The sequence below is a fragment of the Eublepharis macularius genome, chromosome 3, assembly GCF_028583425.1.
Source record: "Eublepharis macularius isolate TG4126 chromosome 3, MPM_Emac_v1.0, whole genome shotgun sequence".
NCBI classification, from domain to species: Eukaryota; Metazoa; Chordata; class Lepidosauria; order Squamata; family Eublepharidae; genus Eublepharis; species Eublepharis macularius.
The window spans coordinates 188,212,769-188,230,905 of record NC_072792.1 but is presented as its reverse complement, the minus strand read 5'-3'; the positions used below and the strand labels follow the sequence as shown (position 1 = coordinate 188,230,905).

At 53.2% G+C, this 18,137-nt stretch overlaps 2 protein-coding genes and 1 pseudogene across 2 annotated transcripts; all 3 read left to right on the top strand.

Moving 5' to 3' along the window:
- Nucleotides 1–5,465: 5,465 nt before the first annotated feature.
- On the top strand, nucleotides 5,466–6,582 carry LOC129325884 (hemoglobin subunit beta-2-like). The gene is made up of 3 exons (XM_054973848.1): nucleotides 5,466–5,628; nucleotides 5,722–5,944; nucleotides 6,350–6,582. The coding sequence occupies exons 1-3, from the start codon at nucleotides 5,537–5,539 to the stop codon at nucleotides 6,476–6,478; spliced, it is 444 nt and encodes a 147-aa protein (XP_054829823.1). The 5' UTR covers nucleotides 5,466–5,536; the 3' UTR covers nucleotides 6,479–6,582.
- A 3,807-nt stretch (nucleotides 6,583–10,389) lies between these two features.
- Nucleotides 10,390–11,515, top strand: LOC129325885 (hemoglobin subunit beta-2-like). The gene is made up of 3 exons (XM_054973849.1): nucleotides 10,390–10,552; nucleotides 10,646–10,868; nucleotides 11,279–11,515. Exons 1-3 carry the CDS (start codon nucleotides 10,461–10,463, stop codon nucleotides 11,405–11,407), a joined length of 444 nt encoding a protein of 147 aa, XP_054829824.1. The 5' UTR covers nucleotides 10,390–10,460; the 3' UTR covers nucleotides 11,408–11,515.
- Nucleotides 11,516–16,420: 4,905 nt separating this feature from the next.
- Nucleotides 16,421–18,137, top strand: part of LOC129326418 (hemoglobin subunit beta-2-like) — a 33,137-nt pseudogene continuing 31,420 nt past the window's right edge.

Here is an 18,137-nt window from a genome sequence, read left to right as displayed (position 1 = left end):
CCTTGCCTGGCAGCACCTGCCCATCTCCAGCTGCTCTGGCACGTGTCTTGCCCACTCCACTTGGCACCTGCCCTCCCCCCACCTGGAGTGCAAATAAGTGCCACTCACAGCCCACCCCCCTCACTCCTGCACTCTCCTTTGTTTCTTGGAAACTGGACCTCTCGGACATAAAGATGCCGACCCGGATGGGATGCTCCAAAGAGCGGTGTGGCTAGGGCAGAGGCAGGAGGCTGGCTTAGCAGGGCAGACCAGGAAGAACACTTTGATGAAATGGAAGAGGGAGGGAGGGCAGAAGTTCTGGTGCAGCTGGGGGCTTTGGGTCAAGGGTTACGGCCACTCTGGTGCCTTGCACCAATATTTGGTAGCTAGCTGCCCATGGGAGCTGGGGCTACAGCAGCCTCAAACCATGAAGAAGGGCTTGCTTGAGAGTTCTTGCTCTGACTGCAACACAGGCAGCTGAGTCCCCCCCCCCCCCGGGTGCTCCTCCTCGACCCATCCCATTTAAGTTTCCAGGGAAGATATAGTGTCAAAGGTTTTCACAGCCAGAGAACGTTAGTTGTAGATTTTCCGGGCTGTATGGCCGTGGTCTTGGCATTGTAGTTCCTGACGTTTCGCCAGCAGCTGTGGCTGGCATCTTCAGAGGTGTAGCACCAAAAGACAGAGATCTCTCAGAGATCCCTGTCTTTTGGTGCTACACCTCTGAAGATGCCAGCCACGGCTGCTGGCGAAACGTCAGGAATTACAATGCCAAGACCACGGCAATACAGCCCGGAAAATCTACAGCAACTAACGTTTCCAGGGAAGACTGACGGCTAAGGTTGGCAGTGGGCAGAACATGACCCGTCTCTGGGGTGGCCCCTGCCTTGTCGAATGTCCTGCCTGAGGCGATCAGAGCCCCCCCCCCCGCTTTATTTAAGTCCTTGTTTATAGTCCTCCTTTCTCACGGATACTTGATGTAAATCTATGCTATCTATACGATGAGGCATCTAATAAGCAATATAAGAGGACGAGGATTGCAGAAATCTGAAACAAGGCACAAGTATTTGACACGACATGTTTAACCATGCAGAAAATGGTATTGCATAAACAGAAATACAACGCAGTGAGCGCGTGACAACACACACAGCAACAGGTAACACGCACCGTGCACAGCAGTGTGGGCCACTTTCCCTGAGCCACTCCGTTATAAAAGGGCCCTTCTGAATAACCGGGGATTGCATGGCTTGCAGCCTTCCGCTCGGTCCTGACCCCCTCAGGCAGGCCGTGCCACAGGGTGGGGGCCACAAGAGAACATGCACACGGAGGGGCAGTGGCTGATGCTGCCCATTGGCTAGGAGGCACCCTCCGAGGGCCTTGTTCAGATGAGCAAAGTTGTCTATCATTTCACCAAAGATGCAAAACAGAAAGCTCCAGGAGGAACTCTTCTAGGCCCGGCTTAGAACGGTTTCGATGGAATGGCTGGGGGGGGGGCATTTTCATTAAGGAAGAGGACCGCAGTGCGCGGCAAGGGTTACTGTAGGCGCACCGGCGGCGTCGACCGTTGCCGCTCCCCTTTCTACGCTGCTTGCAGTAGACCTTCCCTTTGGCTGTCTGTTGTTTTCTAATTCTGCCATCTTCGTCGGTTCCTTTGCTCCGTCACCAGTTGAGCTCAGCCATCTGACGGAATCATTTTTTAGGTTTTGTGATCTGCCTTGAGTCTCAGAGCCAAACTACAAGTGACGCCTGACACGGGTTGGACACTTGTCAGCTTCCCTCCAGTTTTGATGGGAAATGTAGGCATCTTGGTTTTACAGCTTGGCTCTCCATTACAGCTGCAAGACCAGGAAGCCTACATTTCCCATCAAAACTTGAGGGAAGCTGACAAGTGTCCAACCTGGGTAAGACGTCACTTGTAGTTTGGCTCTCAGCAAGAAGGTCTGTGTCAGGAACGGGGTGCGGGAGGGGACAGGCAAAGAATCCCCATCCCAGGACGAGTGAGCTCCATGGGGGAGAGCGCAGAACAAGACAAGCCTGGTACCTGGGTGCCCCCCCCCACTCTCCCTCTCATGTCACCCCCATAAAAGCTCTGGAAGGGTCCTCCTTTGGTGATGAGGCCACCTTCTCCACGAAGAGGATGATGCGGGGGGGGGGGGGAGCAGGAGAGGGCCCTGAAGTGAAAACTGGGGCACCCACTTCTTGGCCTGTCCGTGTGCCTGGCCTCCAGCAGCTACCTGGGTCAGGGGGATTTTCCTTGGCATGAAGAGGGAGTGGTGGAGACACTGCACCAGCTTCAACCCCACAGCCTGCAAAATAGCAGGCGACCCTTGAGGCTCGACTGTCATCAGGAGCGAGCAGGAGCTTGACCATCACTCCCTTCCCACAGTCGCTCCATTGGCTACCTATCAGTTACCCTGCTCAGTTCAAGGTAGTGGTTTAGGAGACCTGGGTTCAAGTCCCCTCTCATCCATTATTTTATTTGTCTTTGTTTTATTTATTTAATACATTTCTATGCTGTCTTTCCACCTGATTAGGGACCCAGAGGGAGCGAACCTCAGGCGTCAAAATGTTTCAAACATAAAATAAATTTTAAAGGTATTTATAAAATTTAACAACACTGTAAGAAGGTACAGACAAACACGCACACACACAACCGGGGAGGAGGGGGCCAATAAGAGTTTACTGGGGATATGCGCAATGATAGAAAAAAACTCCACCCGCTGGGGGACGACAAGGACAGAGGGAGACAGGCGGATCTCTGGGAAGGGAGCTCTGAAGTTTGGGCACCATAGCTGAGAAGGCACATTCTCGGGTTGCCGCCCATCCAGCCTCCAATGGTGGGGCACCTGAAGCAGGCCTGCAAAGATGGCTGGAGGGTCTGGTTAGTGTCTTAATAATAATAATAACATTTGATTTATATACCGCCCTTCAGGACAACTTAATGCCCACTCAGAGAGGTTTACAAAGTGTGTCATTATTATCCCCACAACAAAACACCATGTGAGGTGGGTGGGGCTGAGAGAGCTCTGAGAGAGCTGTGACTGGCCCAAGGCCACCCCGCTGGCCTCAAGCAAAGGAGTAGGGAATCAAACCTGGCTCTCCAGATTAGAGTCCTGCGCTCTTAACCACTACACCAAACTGGCTCTCATATTGTCGGTGTCCCTTAAGGTATTCTGGTCTTTAAAGGTCAATACCAGCCCCTTAAACTGGGCTTGGATAACCTCGATTCCAACGTTTTGGGTCCCGCCCAGTGCTGGAGTCCTTTGCTCCAGTCCTCTTGATTATGGAAACAACCAGAACCAGGCTTCTGTCTTCAGCTTGAGAATTACAGCCCTGCAAGAATAATATGATTCCAGTAATAATGCTATACTGCATATAACACACGCACACCACTTTTACTCGTCATTTACCATTTTTCACATGCAATGTGTTTCCAATGACCTCATTCAAGGTGATAAGAGCACCTAAATTTTTATCTAGCTCCTCAGCAACTAGCCTCTTCTTCAGCTGCTTAGTTCCAGATAATGAAGAGAGCTGTGGTTCTCAGAAGCTGACAATGCATCTGACGAAGAGAGCTGTGGTTCTCAAAAGCTTGTGCTACAATAAAGTTGGTTAGTCTTAAAGGTGCTACTGGACTCTTTACTGTTTTAGTTCCAGATGCTGACTTCACCCTCCTGGGCTAAACCAACTAGCTCATGGGTAGGGCTGCCGGGTTCTCTTACCCTCCCAGCAGGAGGGGGGGGGAACCTGGCACTCACCTTTCCTCTTCCCTTGCATGCATGCAAAGGGTGCACACACTCCTGGTGCAGCAGGAGTGCTCCTGGGAGTGATGTCATCACACTGCCCCAAGAGCACGCCCCGGGAGGCCTGTTCCCCCACGTTCCCCACTGCTGCCAGGTGAGTCGTGGTGGGGTGGGGGGAGGGTAGGAGCAGGGGATTCCCTGGCTCCACCGGGTGACCTGGTAGTCCTAGACTGGAGTGATATGGTCCTTGCGACCTGCTCCAGTCAATGTTCTGTCCGTACCAACAGCAGCTTCCAGACAGTCTCCAAGGGCAGCCCCACGTAAAACACAAGGTGTCCCTAGAGCATGCACCATGGTGGCAAGATCTCTTTTTTTTGCCCAGGAACCGCAGCAGCTGGCTCACCCGCCAAATCTGGCCGCTACCTCCTCCTCTTTATCCAACAGGAGGTCTGGGTCCAGCAACACCGCTAGCTACAAACCTGCTCTTTTAGGGGGAGCACCCCCCCCACCTAGAGCAGGAGGCACCACAATTCCTGGGCCAGTCCTTCCGCCCTCTAGCAGCACCTCCATTTTGTCAGGATCAAGTCCCATCGTATTAGCTCTCACCCTCCCACAGCCGCCCCTGGACACCAGTTCTCGGCCTCCGCAGCCTCCCTGGGATCTGCTACAAGGGCAAGATAGAGCTCTTTGTTCTCCATGTGTTGGTGATATCCCAGCCCAAATCTCCACCTGGCTTCTCCCAGCGGCTTCACGTGGATGCTACCAAGAACGGGGTACACGATGGAGCCCTTTGAGACCCCATAAACCACATGCTGAGGCATCAAGCCGAGTCCCCCAGTGCGAAACCTTCCATGGGGCCTCCTCAAAATGTGGCACAGAAGAATAAAGAGTCGTGGGGGGTGGGGGGGTGCAGTGGGGGAGAGGTAGCTGTGAATTCCCTGTATTGTGCAGGGGGTTGGACTAGATGACCCTTGGGTCCCTTCCGACTCTCTGTTTCTATGAATGATGGTAGTGAAAGCAGCTGCGAGTTTCCGGAGACTCAAAAGCTGGCCCTCAGGAGCACACTGCCTCTGCACATGGAGGTTCCATTTACCCGTGAGTGTTTGAGGTCCTTTTAATTTAGACCAAGGTCATCTTAGTTGAACGGCTGTTGTTGTGATCTCCTTGCACGACTGAGGATCAGCAGCCCCCGTTTCAGTTATACAGTTTTGAAAAATCCTGGAAGCCCCCAAGTGGTGGGTTTTTCCTGTCCACTTGGGGGGAGAGAGAGAGAGAGAGAGAGAGAGAGAGAGAGGAGGCAGCAAGACCATAAAAAAGGAAGCCAAATCACACACAGAGTGCAGGAGACCTCCTCCAAGGCTACTATCCACATGGAGCAGGAGAGATCCCTTATGGGCTCAATCAGACTGTGACCAGGGTGAGGTTGCACCTGGAAAGAGGGCTCCCACAGTGCAAACCAGCCAGGTGTGCAACCCTCTGGGCTCCAAAGGGGCCTGAAAGCCATCAGTGCCTTGGAAAGGACAATTGGACGCTGGGTGCATTCCATAAAATGCATTCTGGGCCTCACCCCAAAAGATGGCCTGCTGGCAAGTGCGTCGGTGATCTCCGCCTCCGGCTTGCCAAACAGTACCAGCCCCGTGCCTCCTCCCTCTGGCTGCCTGGCCCCACCAGGCTGCCCCACCTCCAGCCGATGGCTGCACCCACCCAGGCAAGGAGGAGCTTCCGCTCAGGGTATAAAAGTCCGGTGGAGGCGCCTGGATTCAGCTCAAAGGTTTCCTGAAACAGCCGAAGGCCCTCCTGACTCACAGCCACCCACCATGGTGCACTGGACCGCTGAAGAGAAGCAGATCATCAACGCGATCTGGAGCAAGACCGATGTGGGTCCAACCGGTGGCGAAGCCCTTGCCACGTAAGGCCCAGCACTTCTTTGGGTGAGAGAGAGGTCTGGGTGCTCCTCCTCAGACATGAATAACCCTGGGTGTGTTTGTCTACCCCTCCCTAGCTTATTGGTGGTGTACCCCTGGACCCAGAGGTTCTTTCCCGACTTTGGGAACCTCTCCAGCGCCACGGCCATCTGTGGCAATCCAAAAGTTCGTGAGCACGGCAAGAAGGTGCTGACCGCCTTTGGGGATGCCATCAAGAATCTGGACAACATCAAGCAGACCTTTGCCAAGCTGAGCGAGCTGCACTGCGACAAGCTGCACGTGGACCCCGAGAACTTCAAGGTAGGGGTGTGTGTGTGTGTGTGGTGTGTGTGCATGCACACACCTGAGTGCCTCTTATGCTGCCCCAGCTCCCCTTGCAGCCACAAACCCCATACAACCCCCCTTGTCTCCTTTTCAGTTGTGAGGGAGTTAGGGAAGGAGGGAGGGAGGGAAGGAAGGAGGGAGGGAGGGAGAGGCCAGGATTCTTTCCCCCAGACATGCTGCATTGCTTCCTGGGCCCCAAGAGGAGGGAAGGTTGCCCAGCAGAGAGTCCACCGCAGAGGGGGCAATGCTGATCCTTGCCTGGCATTTCCTCCAGGGAGTGGGGCGTGGCTGGAAAGGGCAAGGGGAGCCCCTCAACATCTGGACGTGGCCTGATTGCCAGCCCAGGACTCCTTCATGTTCTCCTCTTCTCTCCTCTTGCAGCTTCTGGGGGATGTCCTCATTATCGTCTTGGCGTCCCACTTGGGCAAAGAGTTCACTCCTGCCTACCATGCCGCCTTCCACAAGCTGGTCCGGGTGGTCGCCCACGCCTTGGCTCACCGCTACCACTAAACCAGCCGGAGGGACACGCAACGGCCTCCTGCCCGCACCACCCATGCGAATCCTGTTCCAGCTGCCATGTGACGTTACTGCCTAATAAAAACCATTGCCTGTAATCTGAGTGGACTCCCTGGGTCTTTGTGGGTGCTGGGTGGGGGCTGGGTGGGAGGCTGGCATACATATTGGATAGTTGGGCTGATGTTCGTGGTAATCAGAACTCCATTTTCTCTCCCACGTTAGGCAATGAAAAAACCTGGAGGCTCTGTGGCTAGGAGAGGAGTGAGGTGGGACACATTCCCATTGGGAACTGGGGGTCTTTGGAGTGGTTGTTTGCAGGGCGGGGGGGTATGTATATGGAGGTTCCCCAGCAGGTGCTGTAGACTGTACCATGGAACATCAAGGAGAGACTGGGCTGATAGGCAGGCAATGGACAAGGGATGCAGGTTTCCGTGAAGTCTTTCTTCCAATACCGAGAGCCCTTTTCTGTCTCCCTTTGCACTTTTTCCTTCACCCAGTTCTTGCCTTGAGTGTGAACCAGGCACCAGTCCCAAGGGACCTTCAGAGCAGTCCGGGCAGAAAGTCTCTCAGTTTTGCTTTTGCACGTTGATGGTGAAACACACCCCTGTGGGCGGAATGGGGCCCCGCCCTTCTTCCCAGATCTGGAGGAGGGGGCTACCAATGGCTTCATGGCACCTGCAAAGCCCCCTGCCCGCTTCTCTGGGCCCGGTGATAAGCAGCAGGGAGACTCTCAGTCATGCCTGCAATTGAGGGTTGCCAACCTCCAGGTGAGGACAAAAGCAAAAGCTGGGAAAAACTAACTATGCAAACTACAGAATAAATGGAACAATAAACATCTTATAGCCAAACTTCTTCTGTATTTTACTTCCCGTTATACAATTGTCAAAGGGCTACAGTGCTTCAAGGTGCTTTGCAAAAACAAGGAATTCTCACAGCACAAAAAGCTGTAGCAACCAAAAATCATACATGAATACCATAAAATGAACAATTAGTTGTTTTATACCTAGGTAATACAAGTTGATGCTCTGACCTGGATAGCCCAGGTGAGCCTGATTTTGTCAGATCTCAGGAGCTAAGCAGGGTCGGCCTTGGTTAGTAGTTGGATGGGAGACCTCCAAGGAAGACGAGGGTCACAGAGGCAGGCAGTGGCAAACCACCTCTGTTACTCTCTTGCCATGAAAATCCCACCAGAGGTTGCCATAAGTCAGCTATGACTTGAGGGCACTCTCCACCTTCTATACAAGTTAATATAACATACACAACTTAAGCACCTAGTAATGCATGAACTACTTTATGGTACAAAATGATGGCTTTTAGAGCTGGTCCATGAAGCAAAAGCTGGAATGCCGAGTGGCCTCGTCTTCCAGACAGGGAGCCAGCTGTCAACCCTGTTTCAGATGAACTTTCCTCAGGGCTATTCCTGCTTAAATGTGTGTATGTTATGTGCTGTCAAGTCGCCTCAGACTTATGCATACAAAATTACAGTCAAAAAGCCAACTAATGTTACAATATGCGTACAGTAGTTAACATGCAAACTTACAGATATCAATAATTCTTGTCAAGTCCTTCCTTTGTCAAACTCATTGTCCCCACTGGCTGTGACGTGCGGGAAAGCTAAATCCTTTATGCACCAAGGCACTTCCTATGATCTCCTATAGAGGCTTGCAATTGAAAGAGACATAAACAAAAACCCGGGCTGCAATCCACAGCTACTCTTGTTTGATATTATAATTCTGCAACCTCTTAACCACTCATTTCAACATCGGGTGTACAATACAGTATATCTTTAAAGTCATTTTGTACATGAAGTACACCAAATGTTGTATACCTGGTAGTTTGTAGCTGCCAAAAATTATATATAGGTAGCACTAATGGACCAGTAAGGGCTAGGATAGTGGGACACCAGTCCAGAAAAAGGAGTAGGGTTGCAGAAGCACCAGTGGGGTCACATTTTGTTCAGGCCAAACATCATGAGAACGATTTTAAGTTCTCTGTCTCGTGTTTGGTTAAGGGACTGCAGAATTATAATATCCGACATGAGTTATGTAGGCAAGAGGCGTACTCGATATTTAAATTAAATTTCATTACTCTGTGTGGCCTCAAGATGAACACCGATTTCTCTGGTTTCCTTTAGCTTACAGCACGGGCCCATGTTTTTGTTTATGTCTCTTTAAATTGTAAGAGAGAACGAGAAGGAAGGAAGCCCCCACCCCTGTACATACATGATGCTTACTTGGTGCTACTCTTGTGCAGGGAGCAGGAGTGCAGGAGGCATGCCAGACCTACTGCATGTTTATCCCAGCCCCCTTCAGAGAGCTCAGGGCACTCCTGGGAGGGCATCCAGGGTGGGTGGGGGGCTTCCCTAGGGGTGGCACCCCCAGGATATGGTTCTTTTGCCCCTCTCCCCCATCCTCAAAACAGCTCTGTGAAGTAGGGAAGGCCAAGAGAGGGCGGCAACCCCGTGTCACCCCAGGAGCATCATGGCCGATTCGTTTTCTGACACCCTGCACCACGAACCATTTTGCAAACATGACCCCAGCTCTCCTTTGTGGTGGGCAATAAAGCAGGGCCAAGCCAAGCCCAGCCCCTCGCCCTGCCATCTCCTTTCTCGTCTCGGACTTGCTCCATTTGATGCGCAGCTGAGCATAAGAACATCCCTGACCCCAGCTGGATCAGCCCCGGGTTCCATCCGTCCGGCCCAGCGTCCAGTTTCACACACTCTCTCCCTCTCCAGGGCCAACAGCAAGGGCCAGAGGCTGCGGCCTCCCCCTCCAGCCTGGGACTCTGGGATCTCTGGGCAGGAGAAGGGGAAAAGCTTCGCTCCGGAAGCAAAAGCTCCTTCTTCTCCCTCATGTCTGAGAATCCGGCATCCACTGGGCAGTTTTGACGGGGCGGGGATCCTACTAGTCATATTGGGAGACCCCTGATGGAGGGTGGACAGTGGCTCAGTCGGCAAGCACTCCACCCGGTGATTCCGCCTCCCAGCCAGAGGCTTGAGAAACTGCCTCTCTGGGCCTGGAGCTGCTGCACTTTGAGCCGGCCAGAGACCCGGGGGGGGGGGGCGGGGGGAGGAGGCACATTGGCCTGACTGGTGGCTTCGTTGCCCACAGATGTTGCATGTTCAGAGGAGGAATCCAGCAGCAGGGAAGCACGCAGCCCTTGCCCCAACATGAGCCCGAAGCCCCCTGGCTGGGCACCACCCAGCACTGCCTGGGAGAAGGCCCAAGGAAGCGCCACGTGGCCGTGAGGCCTCCAGAAGCTCTGCTTCCTTGCTGTCGCGCCTGGGAGAAACAAGAGCAGGGCTGCACCCAGGTGCTTTGGGCCAGAACAGAGTGTGACTGGGTGCAGGACAGGCAGCGATGCTTGGGAAGAAATACAGATCTCAGAGTGTTGCCAACTCCAGGTGGGAAATTCATGGAGACTTGGGGTGGAGCCTGGGGCGGGTGGGCATTGGAGACGGAAGCAACCTCCGGAGGGCATAGAGTTCCCCCTCTCAAGCAGCCATTTTCTCCCGAGGAACTGGTCTCTGTCCTCTGGAGTTGCAATTTCAGGAGATCTCCAGCTACCACCTGGAGGCTGGCAACCCTAAGAGCATCCTTCCCTCACCAGAAAGGCACACCGGGAGGCCCAGGCAGAGAAGCCCAGCTCCAATGCTCTGCTCTCCCAGTCACGCTTGTCTTTGTTTTTCCTCGCTTCCAAACCAAAATTTAGTTGGGCGTCTCTGTGCACGTACAGAGGGCACTGTTGAGGAACCATATTTCGGGCTAAAGTTCAGAGGCTTTGAGTTGCAACCAGGCTGCCTCCTCCCTCCCACTGCCTGGCCCCACCAAGCTGCCCCACCTCCAGCCGATGGCTGCACCCACCCAGGCAAGGAGGAGCTTCCGCTCAGGGTATAAAAGTCCGGTGGAGGCGCCTGGATTCAGCTCAAAGGTTTCCTGAAACAGCCGAAGGCCCTCCTGACTCACAGCCACCCACCATGGTGCACTGGACCGCTGAAGAGAAGCAGATCATCAACGCGATCTGGAGCAAGACCGATGTGGGTCCAACCGGTGGCGAAGCCCTTGCCACGTAAGGCCCAGCACTTCTTTGGGTGAGAGAGAGGTCTGGGTGCTCCTCCTCAGACATGAATAACCCCGGGTGTGATTCTCTCCCTCTCCCCAGCTTACTGGTGGTGTACCCCTGGACCCAGAGGTTCTTTCCCGACTTTGGGAACCTCTCCAGCGCCACAGCCATCTGTGGCAACCCCAAGGTTCGCGCCCATGGCAAGAAGGTGCTGACCGCCTTTGGAGATGCCATCAAGAATCTGGACAACATCAAGCAGACCTTTGCCAAGCTGAGCGAGCTGCACTGCGACAAGCTGCACGTGGACCCCGAGAACTTCAAGGTAGGGGTGTGTGTGTGTGTGTGGTGTGTGTGCATGCACATACCTGAGTGCCTCTTACGCTGCCCCAGCTCCCCTTGCAGCCACAAACCCCATGCAACCCCCCTTGTCTCCTTTTCAGTTGTGAGGGAGGGAGGGAAGGAGGGAGGGAGGGAGGGAAGGAAGGAGGGAGGGAGAGGGGAGGCCAGGATTCTTTCCCCCAGACATGCTGAATTGCTTCCTGGGCCCCAAGAGGAGGGAAGGTTGCCCAGCAGAGAGTCCACCGCAGAGGGGGCAATGCTGATCCTTGCCTGGCCTTTCCTCCAGGGAGTGGGGCGTGGCTGGAAAGGGCAAGGGGAGCCCCTCAACATCTGGACGTGGCCTGATTGCCAGCCCAGGACTCCTTCATGTTCTCCTCTTCTCTCCTCTTGCAGCTTCTGGGGGATGTCCTCATTATCGTCTTGGCGTCCCACTTGGGCAAAGAGTTCACTCCTGCCTACCATGCCGCCTTCCACAAGCTGGTCCGGGTGGTCGCCCACGCCTTGGCTCACCGCTACCATTAAACCAGCAGGAGGGACACTCAGCGGCCTCCTGCCCGCACCACCCTCTGGAATCTCTTCCAGCTGCCACGTGATGTTACTGCTTAATAAAAGCCTTCGTCTGTAATCTGAGTGGACTCCCCGGGTCTTTGCAGGAGTGTGTGTGTGTGTGTGTGTGTTGGGGGGGGTGAACTGGGGGCGCCACTGGTGCTGGAGTATTGGGATGCTGTTCCTAGTTACCCAGACCTCAAGTCTAGCTCTCAAACTGTGCCATGAGGAAAGCCACAGATGCACGATGGGACACATTCCCTTTGGGAACTTCTCTTTGGTTTTGAAGTGGGAGATGTCTTGTGTGTCTTTGTGTGTTTGCTGGTGTGTGTGTGTACATGTAGGTTTCCCAGCAATTTCCTACTTTCCAAACTCACTTTTTAGTTTGCTTTGGCTGATCCAGCTGCTTCCGAGAAGATATTTCTTTTGGGGTGCCGAGAGGTTGATGCAGGCTGGTGGTAGAGCTCGACTCAAAGGCTGATTAGACACCAACCCTGGTTAGACACCAACCCTGGCTCCGTAATGGGGGTGAACAGTCACATGCCCCCATACTCTCCCTATAGCCCCCAGCGCAACGAGGCCCCACCAAGCTGGATCGAGAAAGTGCAGGGCTTCAGGGCTCCCTGGGGGGAATCCCACCCCCAGAAATCAATTCATAGACTGAAAAATAAAATAGCAGGGGGCGGGGGGGGAGGTCTGTGACCAGGGGGTGGTGGTGGTCTGAAGGCCTCCAGTGGAGCCCAAGCTGCAGAAGAGGGCAGGGGACACAGCGGAGAGATGGCTGCCCTCCCTTGCTCTTCCTGTGACCCCAAACAAGACCACGTCTGTTTTGCAGAATCACCGGAGCACCATATGCACTCAGCGCACACACAGCACTTGGGGAGGGGGCCTCTTTAGGAGACAGCTCCCTGCAAGCGGATGGTCCTCGCTGTTCCTTGTGGCTGCATACAGTTGCCAACTCCAGACTGGGTAAATCCTGGAAATTTGGGGGAGGGGGTGGAGCCTGAGGTGGGTCGAGTTTGGGAAAGAAAAGGAAGGGAGCCCAGCAGGGCTGTGGGACCAAAGGCCCCCCCCCTTCCAAAGCACTCAATTTCTCCAGAGGAACCCATCTCTGTAGTCCGGAGGGTGGGAGTAATTCCAGGAGAGCTCCAGGCCCGCCTGCAGGTTGGCAACCCTCCTAGTGTGGCACCACCACCAGGGGGCCTCGCGGGGCCGGGGATTCTGCTCCCACACCTGAAGGCTCGTGGGTGTGAGTAAGGAGTGATGGTGTGGAGTGAGAGCGGAGCAGTGTGAGAGCGGAGGCCTGGAGGAGAGTTCTGGGAGGAAGAGATGACAGAGGGCGAGGGGGGTGAGCAGGCCAGCGAGTGGACTGAGAGGGAGTCTGGGTGAGGTATACCGCCCCTCCTTCCACAGAGCAGGATCCTGCAGCATCCCTGGCGCCCCCCTGACGCCAGGCCTGGCCCAGCCGGCGCCCCGCCCAGCGGCAGTGCTGGCGAGCCCTGACAATATTGACTATATGCACTGAAGCACGTTTGCACTTTATATTGATTATTAAAAGCTTGATATTTGGGGTATATATTGTTTATTCCGGATAGCTGGTTTGTAATTGAACCCTCCTAGTGCGGCACCACCACCACTTCTCTGAGGTCACAGGAGAAGCTGCAAAAGGAGAAGTTCCCCGCCTACACAAAAGGATTGCAGCGGTACAGCCAGGGAGCCCCTTCAGAGCCAACGACCCTCTGCCCTCGCTGTCCGCTCCACGGCTTGGTCCGCAGTGCCCCCTGGCCAGAGCTCCCTTCCTCCCACCAGGCCCGCCAGATACAGATCCTTCCAGCTGCTGCAGAGCCTAAGCTGCTTCCTTCCTTATGTGCCCTCCCAACATCAGGGGCTCAGGCCTTCCTTCCTTCCTTCTTCCTTCTTGCTCTGCTACCGCCTGCACCTCTTCCCAGGCCTCCAGTCCAGTGTCAAAAAATGTGCCCCGTGCCCTGGGAAACGGGCTCTTTCTGCTGTCGGGTGTATGAGATGAGAAAAAGAAAACAAACACAACAAAACTTAGATCCAGAGGAGTTGGCCGTGTTAGTCTGTCGTTGCGAAATGGCAAGGAGTCCAGTTGCACCTTTAAGACTAACCAACTTTATTGTAGCATAAGCTTTCGAGAACCACAGCTCTCTTCATCAGATGCGTCTGATGAAGAGAGCTGTGGTTCTTGAAAGCTGATGCGTCTGATGAAGAGAGCTGTGGTTCTTTTTTTTTATTATTAACTACATTGACTAACAATACAAAGGGAAGAAAGGGAGCAAGGGGAGGAAGGAAAAAAAAACACAACAACTACAACATGTAACCACTATGCTACACAAAATGTTTTCCCTTCATACTGCCATTATTCAAAAGTTAAAGCTTTATGTTATATTGATGGAGTGGTTGACCTTACTAAATGCAAATTACAATTTAAATTCAAATTAAATTTTCCTTCCCCTCCTGGGTCCCGGACGCAATTCTCTCTGAGCAACTGCAGCCGCAGTGCTCGTTTCCTCGTTTCATGCATCTGATGAAGAGAGCTGTGGTTCTTGAAAGCTGATGCGTCTGATGAAGAGAGCTGTGGTTCTTGAAAGCTGATGCATCTGATGAAGAGAGCTGTGGTTCTTGAAAGCTGATGCGTCTGATGAAGAGAGCTGTGGTTCTTGAAAGCTGATGCATCTGATGAAGAGAGCTGTGGTTCTTGAAAGCTGATGCATCTGATGAAGAGAGCTGCAGTTCTTGAAAGCTTATGTTACAATAAAAGTAGTTTATCTTAAAGGTGCAACTGGAGTCTGTTATTTTACAATAAATCTTTCTTTCTACCACAGACGCAAATCCTGTTCCAGCTGCCATGCGACATTACTGCCTAATAAAAACTTTCACCTGTAATTTGAGTGGACTCCCTTTGTCTTTGTGTGTGTGTGTGTGTGAAGTGAGGGTGCTGCTGGTGCTGGAGAATTGGGCTGCTGTTCCTAGTTACCCAGAGGTGCCCCTCCAAAGCAGCCATTTTCAACAGGGAAACCCATCTCTGTAGTCCGGAGGGGGGGAGTCATTCCAGGAGAGCTCCAGGCCCGCCTGCAGGTTGGCAACCCTCCTAGTGTGGCACCACCACCAAGGGACCTCGCGGGGCCGGGGATTCTGCTCCCACACCTGAAGGCTCGTTTCTGTCGCTGACTTCTTTGAGGTCACAGGAGAAGCTGCAAAAGGTAAAGTTTCGCCTCCTGCACAAAAGCATAGCAGTGGCCCAGCCAGGGAGCCCCTTCAGAGCCAACGACCCTCTGCCCTCGCTGTCCGCTCCACGGCTTGGTCCGCAGTGCCCCCTGGCCAGTGCTCCCTTCATCCCACCAGGTCCTCCTTTGCCCTGGTGGGGCTTCCTGCCTTCCTCCAGCCAGGGCAGAGTCTGTGGGCCAAGCCACACGAGACAAAATGAACTTGAATTACACTTGAATTACACTCCAATACACTCGAATTACAAAATACACTTGAACTACCCGTGTAGTTCGAGTGTATTTTGTCTCGTGTGGTGAGACCCTGAGACCCTTCCTTTAGCCTCCCTACCTTCCCTCTGTGCCCTCTTAACATCAGGCACTTCCACTGATCTTTTTCCTACCCATCCCTACTGTCATTTCCCCCCCCCTTGCCTCCATCGACACCTCCCCTGCCTCCGCCCTCGGACCTCTTTCTCTACTCCTGCCCTTCGCACAGCTGCTGCTTCCTCACCTCCTCTTCTCCTTCCCTCCTCTCCCCAGACTATGGGTTGCTTCCCAGCTCCTTTGCTCGGCTACCTCCTGGCGCCTCTTCCCAGGCCTCCGGGTTTCTTGCACATTGTGGTATAACATTTTGTACAGTAGCTAAAGAACAATGTGCCCCGTGCCCTGGGAAATGGGCTCTTTGTGCCCTTGGGTGCCTGGGATGAGAAAAAGAAAACAAACACAACAAATATTGTGTCAGTCTTGAAAGGGGCTTCTTCCGGCTTAGCCCTTCCCCAGAACCGAGTCCAGGTAGCAGGGTTTGGTCCCTCCTATCCTGCAGGCAGCCTGGGACGTCACCTGCAGGATAGTCTCCTGGCTCACTGTGGGGGCTCCTGAGCCTTCCTCGTCTCACCCTCCTCCTCTCCTCTCAATTACAAGAACAGCTCCCCCCCCCCACCAACCACACACACAGAGGAGGAGCCTTGGTTGTGTCCTACTCCAGTGCCCAGAAGTGTTTGCTCCTCTTTGCTGGTATCGGTTTTGTGATGGAGACCCTACCCCTAAACCCCCTTCCCATTTCAACCCAGCAGAACCCTGGCTACAGAGACCCCCTCCTAATCTCCCTGCACCCCGAACCCATTGGAGAGTTGGGGATAGGGCAGGTCAATAACCATCAGCGCTCTCCTGGCTTGCCAAGCAGTTCTGAAAATGTTTGAAGAAAACTTACAAGGCAGCCCAGTTTTCAGGGTCCCATGAACACAACAGCTTTACGACCACAGGAATAACTGAACCCCAAGGGCTGTGAACGCAGCAACCTTTGCAGAGACGGGGCCTTCCATGCGGTTCAGAAAGGGCCTCTTGCATACAGGCAAACCATCACAGCTGGGTGGCACCAGCAAGACAAAGGAAAAGAGAGAGTCCCGGCTGTTGCCTTAATGGCAGGCAGGGCCTCTTGGCCGTCTAGTTGCTGCTCGGGTTGCCAGCCTCCAGGTAGTGGCTGGAGATCTCCCGGAATTACAACTGGTCTCCAGGCCACAGAGATCAGTTCACCTGGAGAAAATGGTTACTTTAGGGGGTGGACTCTATGGAATTATGCCATGCCAAGGTCCTTTCCCTCCCTAAGGGAAAGTGTGATCCAGGCACCAGTCCGAAGGGACCTTCAGAGCAGTCTGGGCAGAGAGTCTCACAGTTACACTTTTGCACATTGATGCTGAAGCACACCCCTGTGGGCAGAATGGGGCCCCGCCCTTCTTCCCAGATCTGGGGGAGGGGGCTACCAATGGCACCTGCAGAGCCCCCTGCCCGCTTCTCTGGGCCTGGTGATAAGCAGCAGGGAGCCTCTCAGTCATGCCTGCAATTGAGGGTTGCCAACCTCCAGGTGAGGACAGAAACAAAAGCCAGGAAAAACTAACCATACAAACTAGAGAATAAATTGAACAATAAACATCTTCTTGTAGCCAAACTTCTTCTGTATTTCACTTCCCATTATACAATTTTCAAAGGGCTACAGTGCCTCAAGGTGCTTTGCAAAAACAAATAATTCTCACAGATAAACAGCTGCAGCAACCGGAAATCATTCGTACATGAACACCATGCAATTAGCAGTTAGTCATTTCACACCTGAGTAATGCAAGCTGATGGCCTGACCTGGATAGCCCAGGTGAGCCTGATTTCATCAGATCTCAGAAGCTAAGCAGGGTCGGCGTTGACAAGTAATTGGATGGGAGACCTCCAAGGAAGACCAGGGTTGCAGAGGCAGGCAATGGCAAACCACCTCTGATAGTCTCTTGCCATGAAAACCCCACCGGGGGTCCCCATAAGTCAGCTATGAGTTGAGGGCACCACACACACACACACAAAACCATGTATCTGTGCTGCAAGCGACAGGAAACCAGAGAAATCAATGTTCATCTTGAGGCCACACAGAGTAATGAAATTTGATTTAAATATCCAGTATGACTCATGTCGGATATTATAATCCTGCAGTCCCTTAACCACGCACAATACTGAGAACTTAAAATCGTTCTCATGATGTTTAGTCTGAACAAAATGTGACCCCACTGGTGCTTCTGCAGCCCTGTTCCTTTTTCTGGACTAGTTTTTTCTTTTCAACGGCCTCCCTCCATTTTTCACGTTCTCTCTCCATCTTTTCCTCCTTCCTCATTTTCTCAGTCCTCCCTCTCTTTCTTCTTTCCATTTTCTCTTCCCTCTTTCCTGTGCTCCTCCCATTTCAGAAAGTTCACGGGGCAGGCAGCAGGCAGTGCAGATATAAAGACGCCCTGGGTCTTTGTGGGTGCTGGCGGGGAGGGGGTCGGAGGCTGGCATACGTATTGGGCAACGGGGCTGATGTTTGTGGTCGCTCAGAGCTCCGTTTCTCTCCCACGTCAGGCAGTGAAAAAAGCCGGCGGCTCTGTGGCTGGGAGAGGAGTGGGACGGGGTGGGACACCTTCCCGTTGGAAATGGGTGCTCTTTGGAGTGGTTTTGTGCGGCGGGGGGGGGGGGGGATGTATATGGAGGTTCCCCAGCAGGTTCCTGCTTTCCAAACTCGGTATCGACTTCACTTTGGCAACGTTCTGTAGACTGTACCATGGATCATCGAGGAGAGACTGAGCTGATCGGCAGGCAATGGACAAGGGATGCCCGTTTCCGTGAACTCTCATCTTCTAAAACCGAGAGCCCTTTTCTGACTCCCTTCACACTTTTGCCTTCACCCAGTTCTTAACCTAACAATAGCACCCGCAAATGAATTAAACACACACACTTCTTATATCACAACAAATCCTTAAATTATTTAAAGTGCTTCATGCTCCAAATTATACAGAAGTAAACAATACAATCAACCACGTTCCCAGAGAATAGTCCCTAAGGTTCCCTAAGTTCTTCAGGGCCGTATATTGTTGCTTGAAGGACTTGAGACTCGTCTCAGTTGAGAAAACGTCCCGACTAAAGGCAAAGTTGAACAAAGGGACCCGACGTGCTTGAGAATGGTCCTAAAC

What these genes read in the sequence shown, in the direction of transcription:
- LOC129325885 (XM_054973849.1), top strand. Translation starts at nt 10,461, where the DNA reads ATGGTGCACTGGACCGCTGAAGAGAAGCAGATCATCAACGCGATCTGG. An exon ending in GGTGGCGAAGCCCTTGCCAC is followed by an intron (nt 10,553 to 10,645) that starts GTAAGGCCCAGC and finishes CCCTCTCCCCAG; the next exon opens with CTTACTGGTGGTGTACCCCT. An exon ending in TGGACCCCGAGAACTTCAAG is followed by an intron (nt 10,869 to 11,278) that starts GTAGGGGTGTGT and finishes CTCCTCTTGCAG; the next exon opens with CTTCTGGGGGATGTCCTCAT.
- LOC129325884 (XM_054973848.1), top strand. Translation starts at nt 5,537, where the DNA reads ATGGTGCACTGGACCGCTGAAGAGAAGCAGATCATCAACGCGATCTGG. An exon ending in GGTGGCGAAGCCCTTGCCAC is followed by an intron (nt 5,629 to 5,721) that starts GTAAGGCCCAGC and finishes ACCCCTCCCTAG; the next exon opens with CTTATTGGTGGTGTACCCCT. An exon ending in TGGACCCCGAGAACTTCAAG is followed by an intron (nt 5,945 to 6,349) that starts GTAGGGGTGTGT and finishes CTCCTCTTGCAG; the next exon opens with CTTCTGGGGGATGTCCTCAT.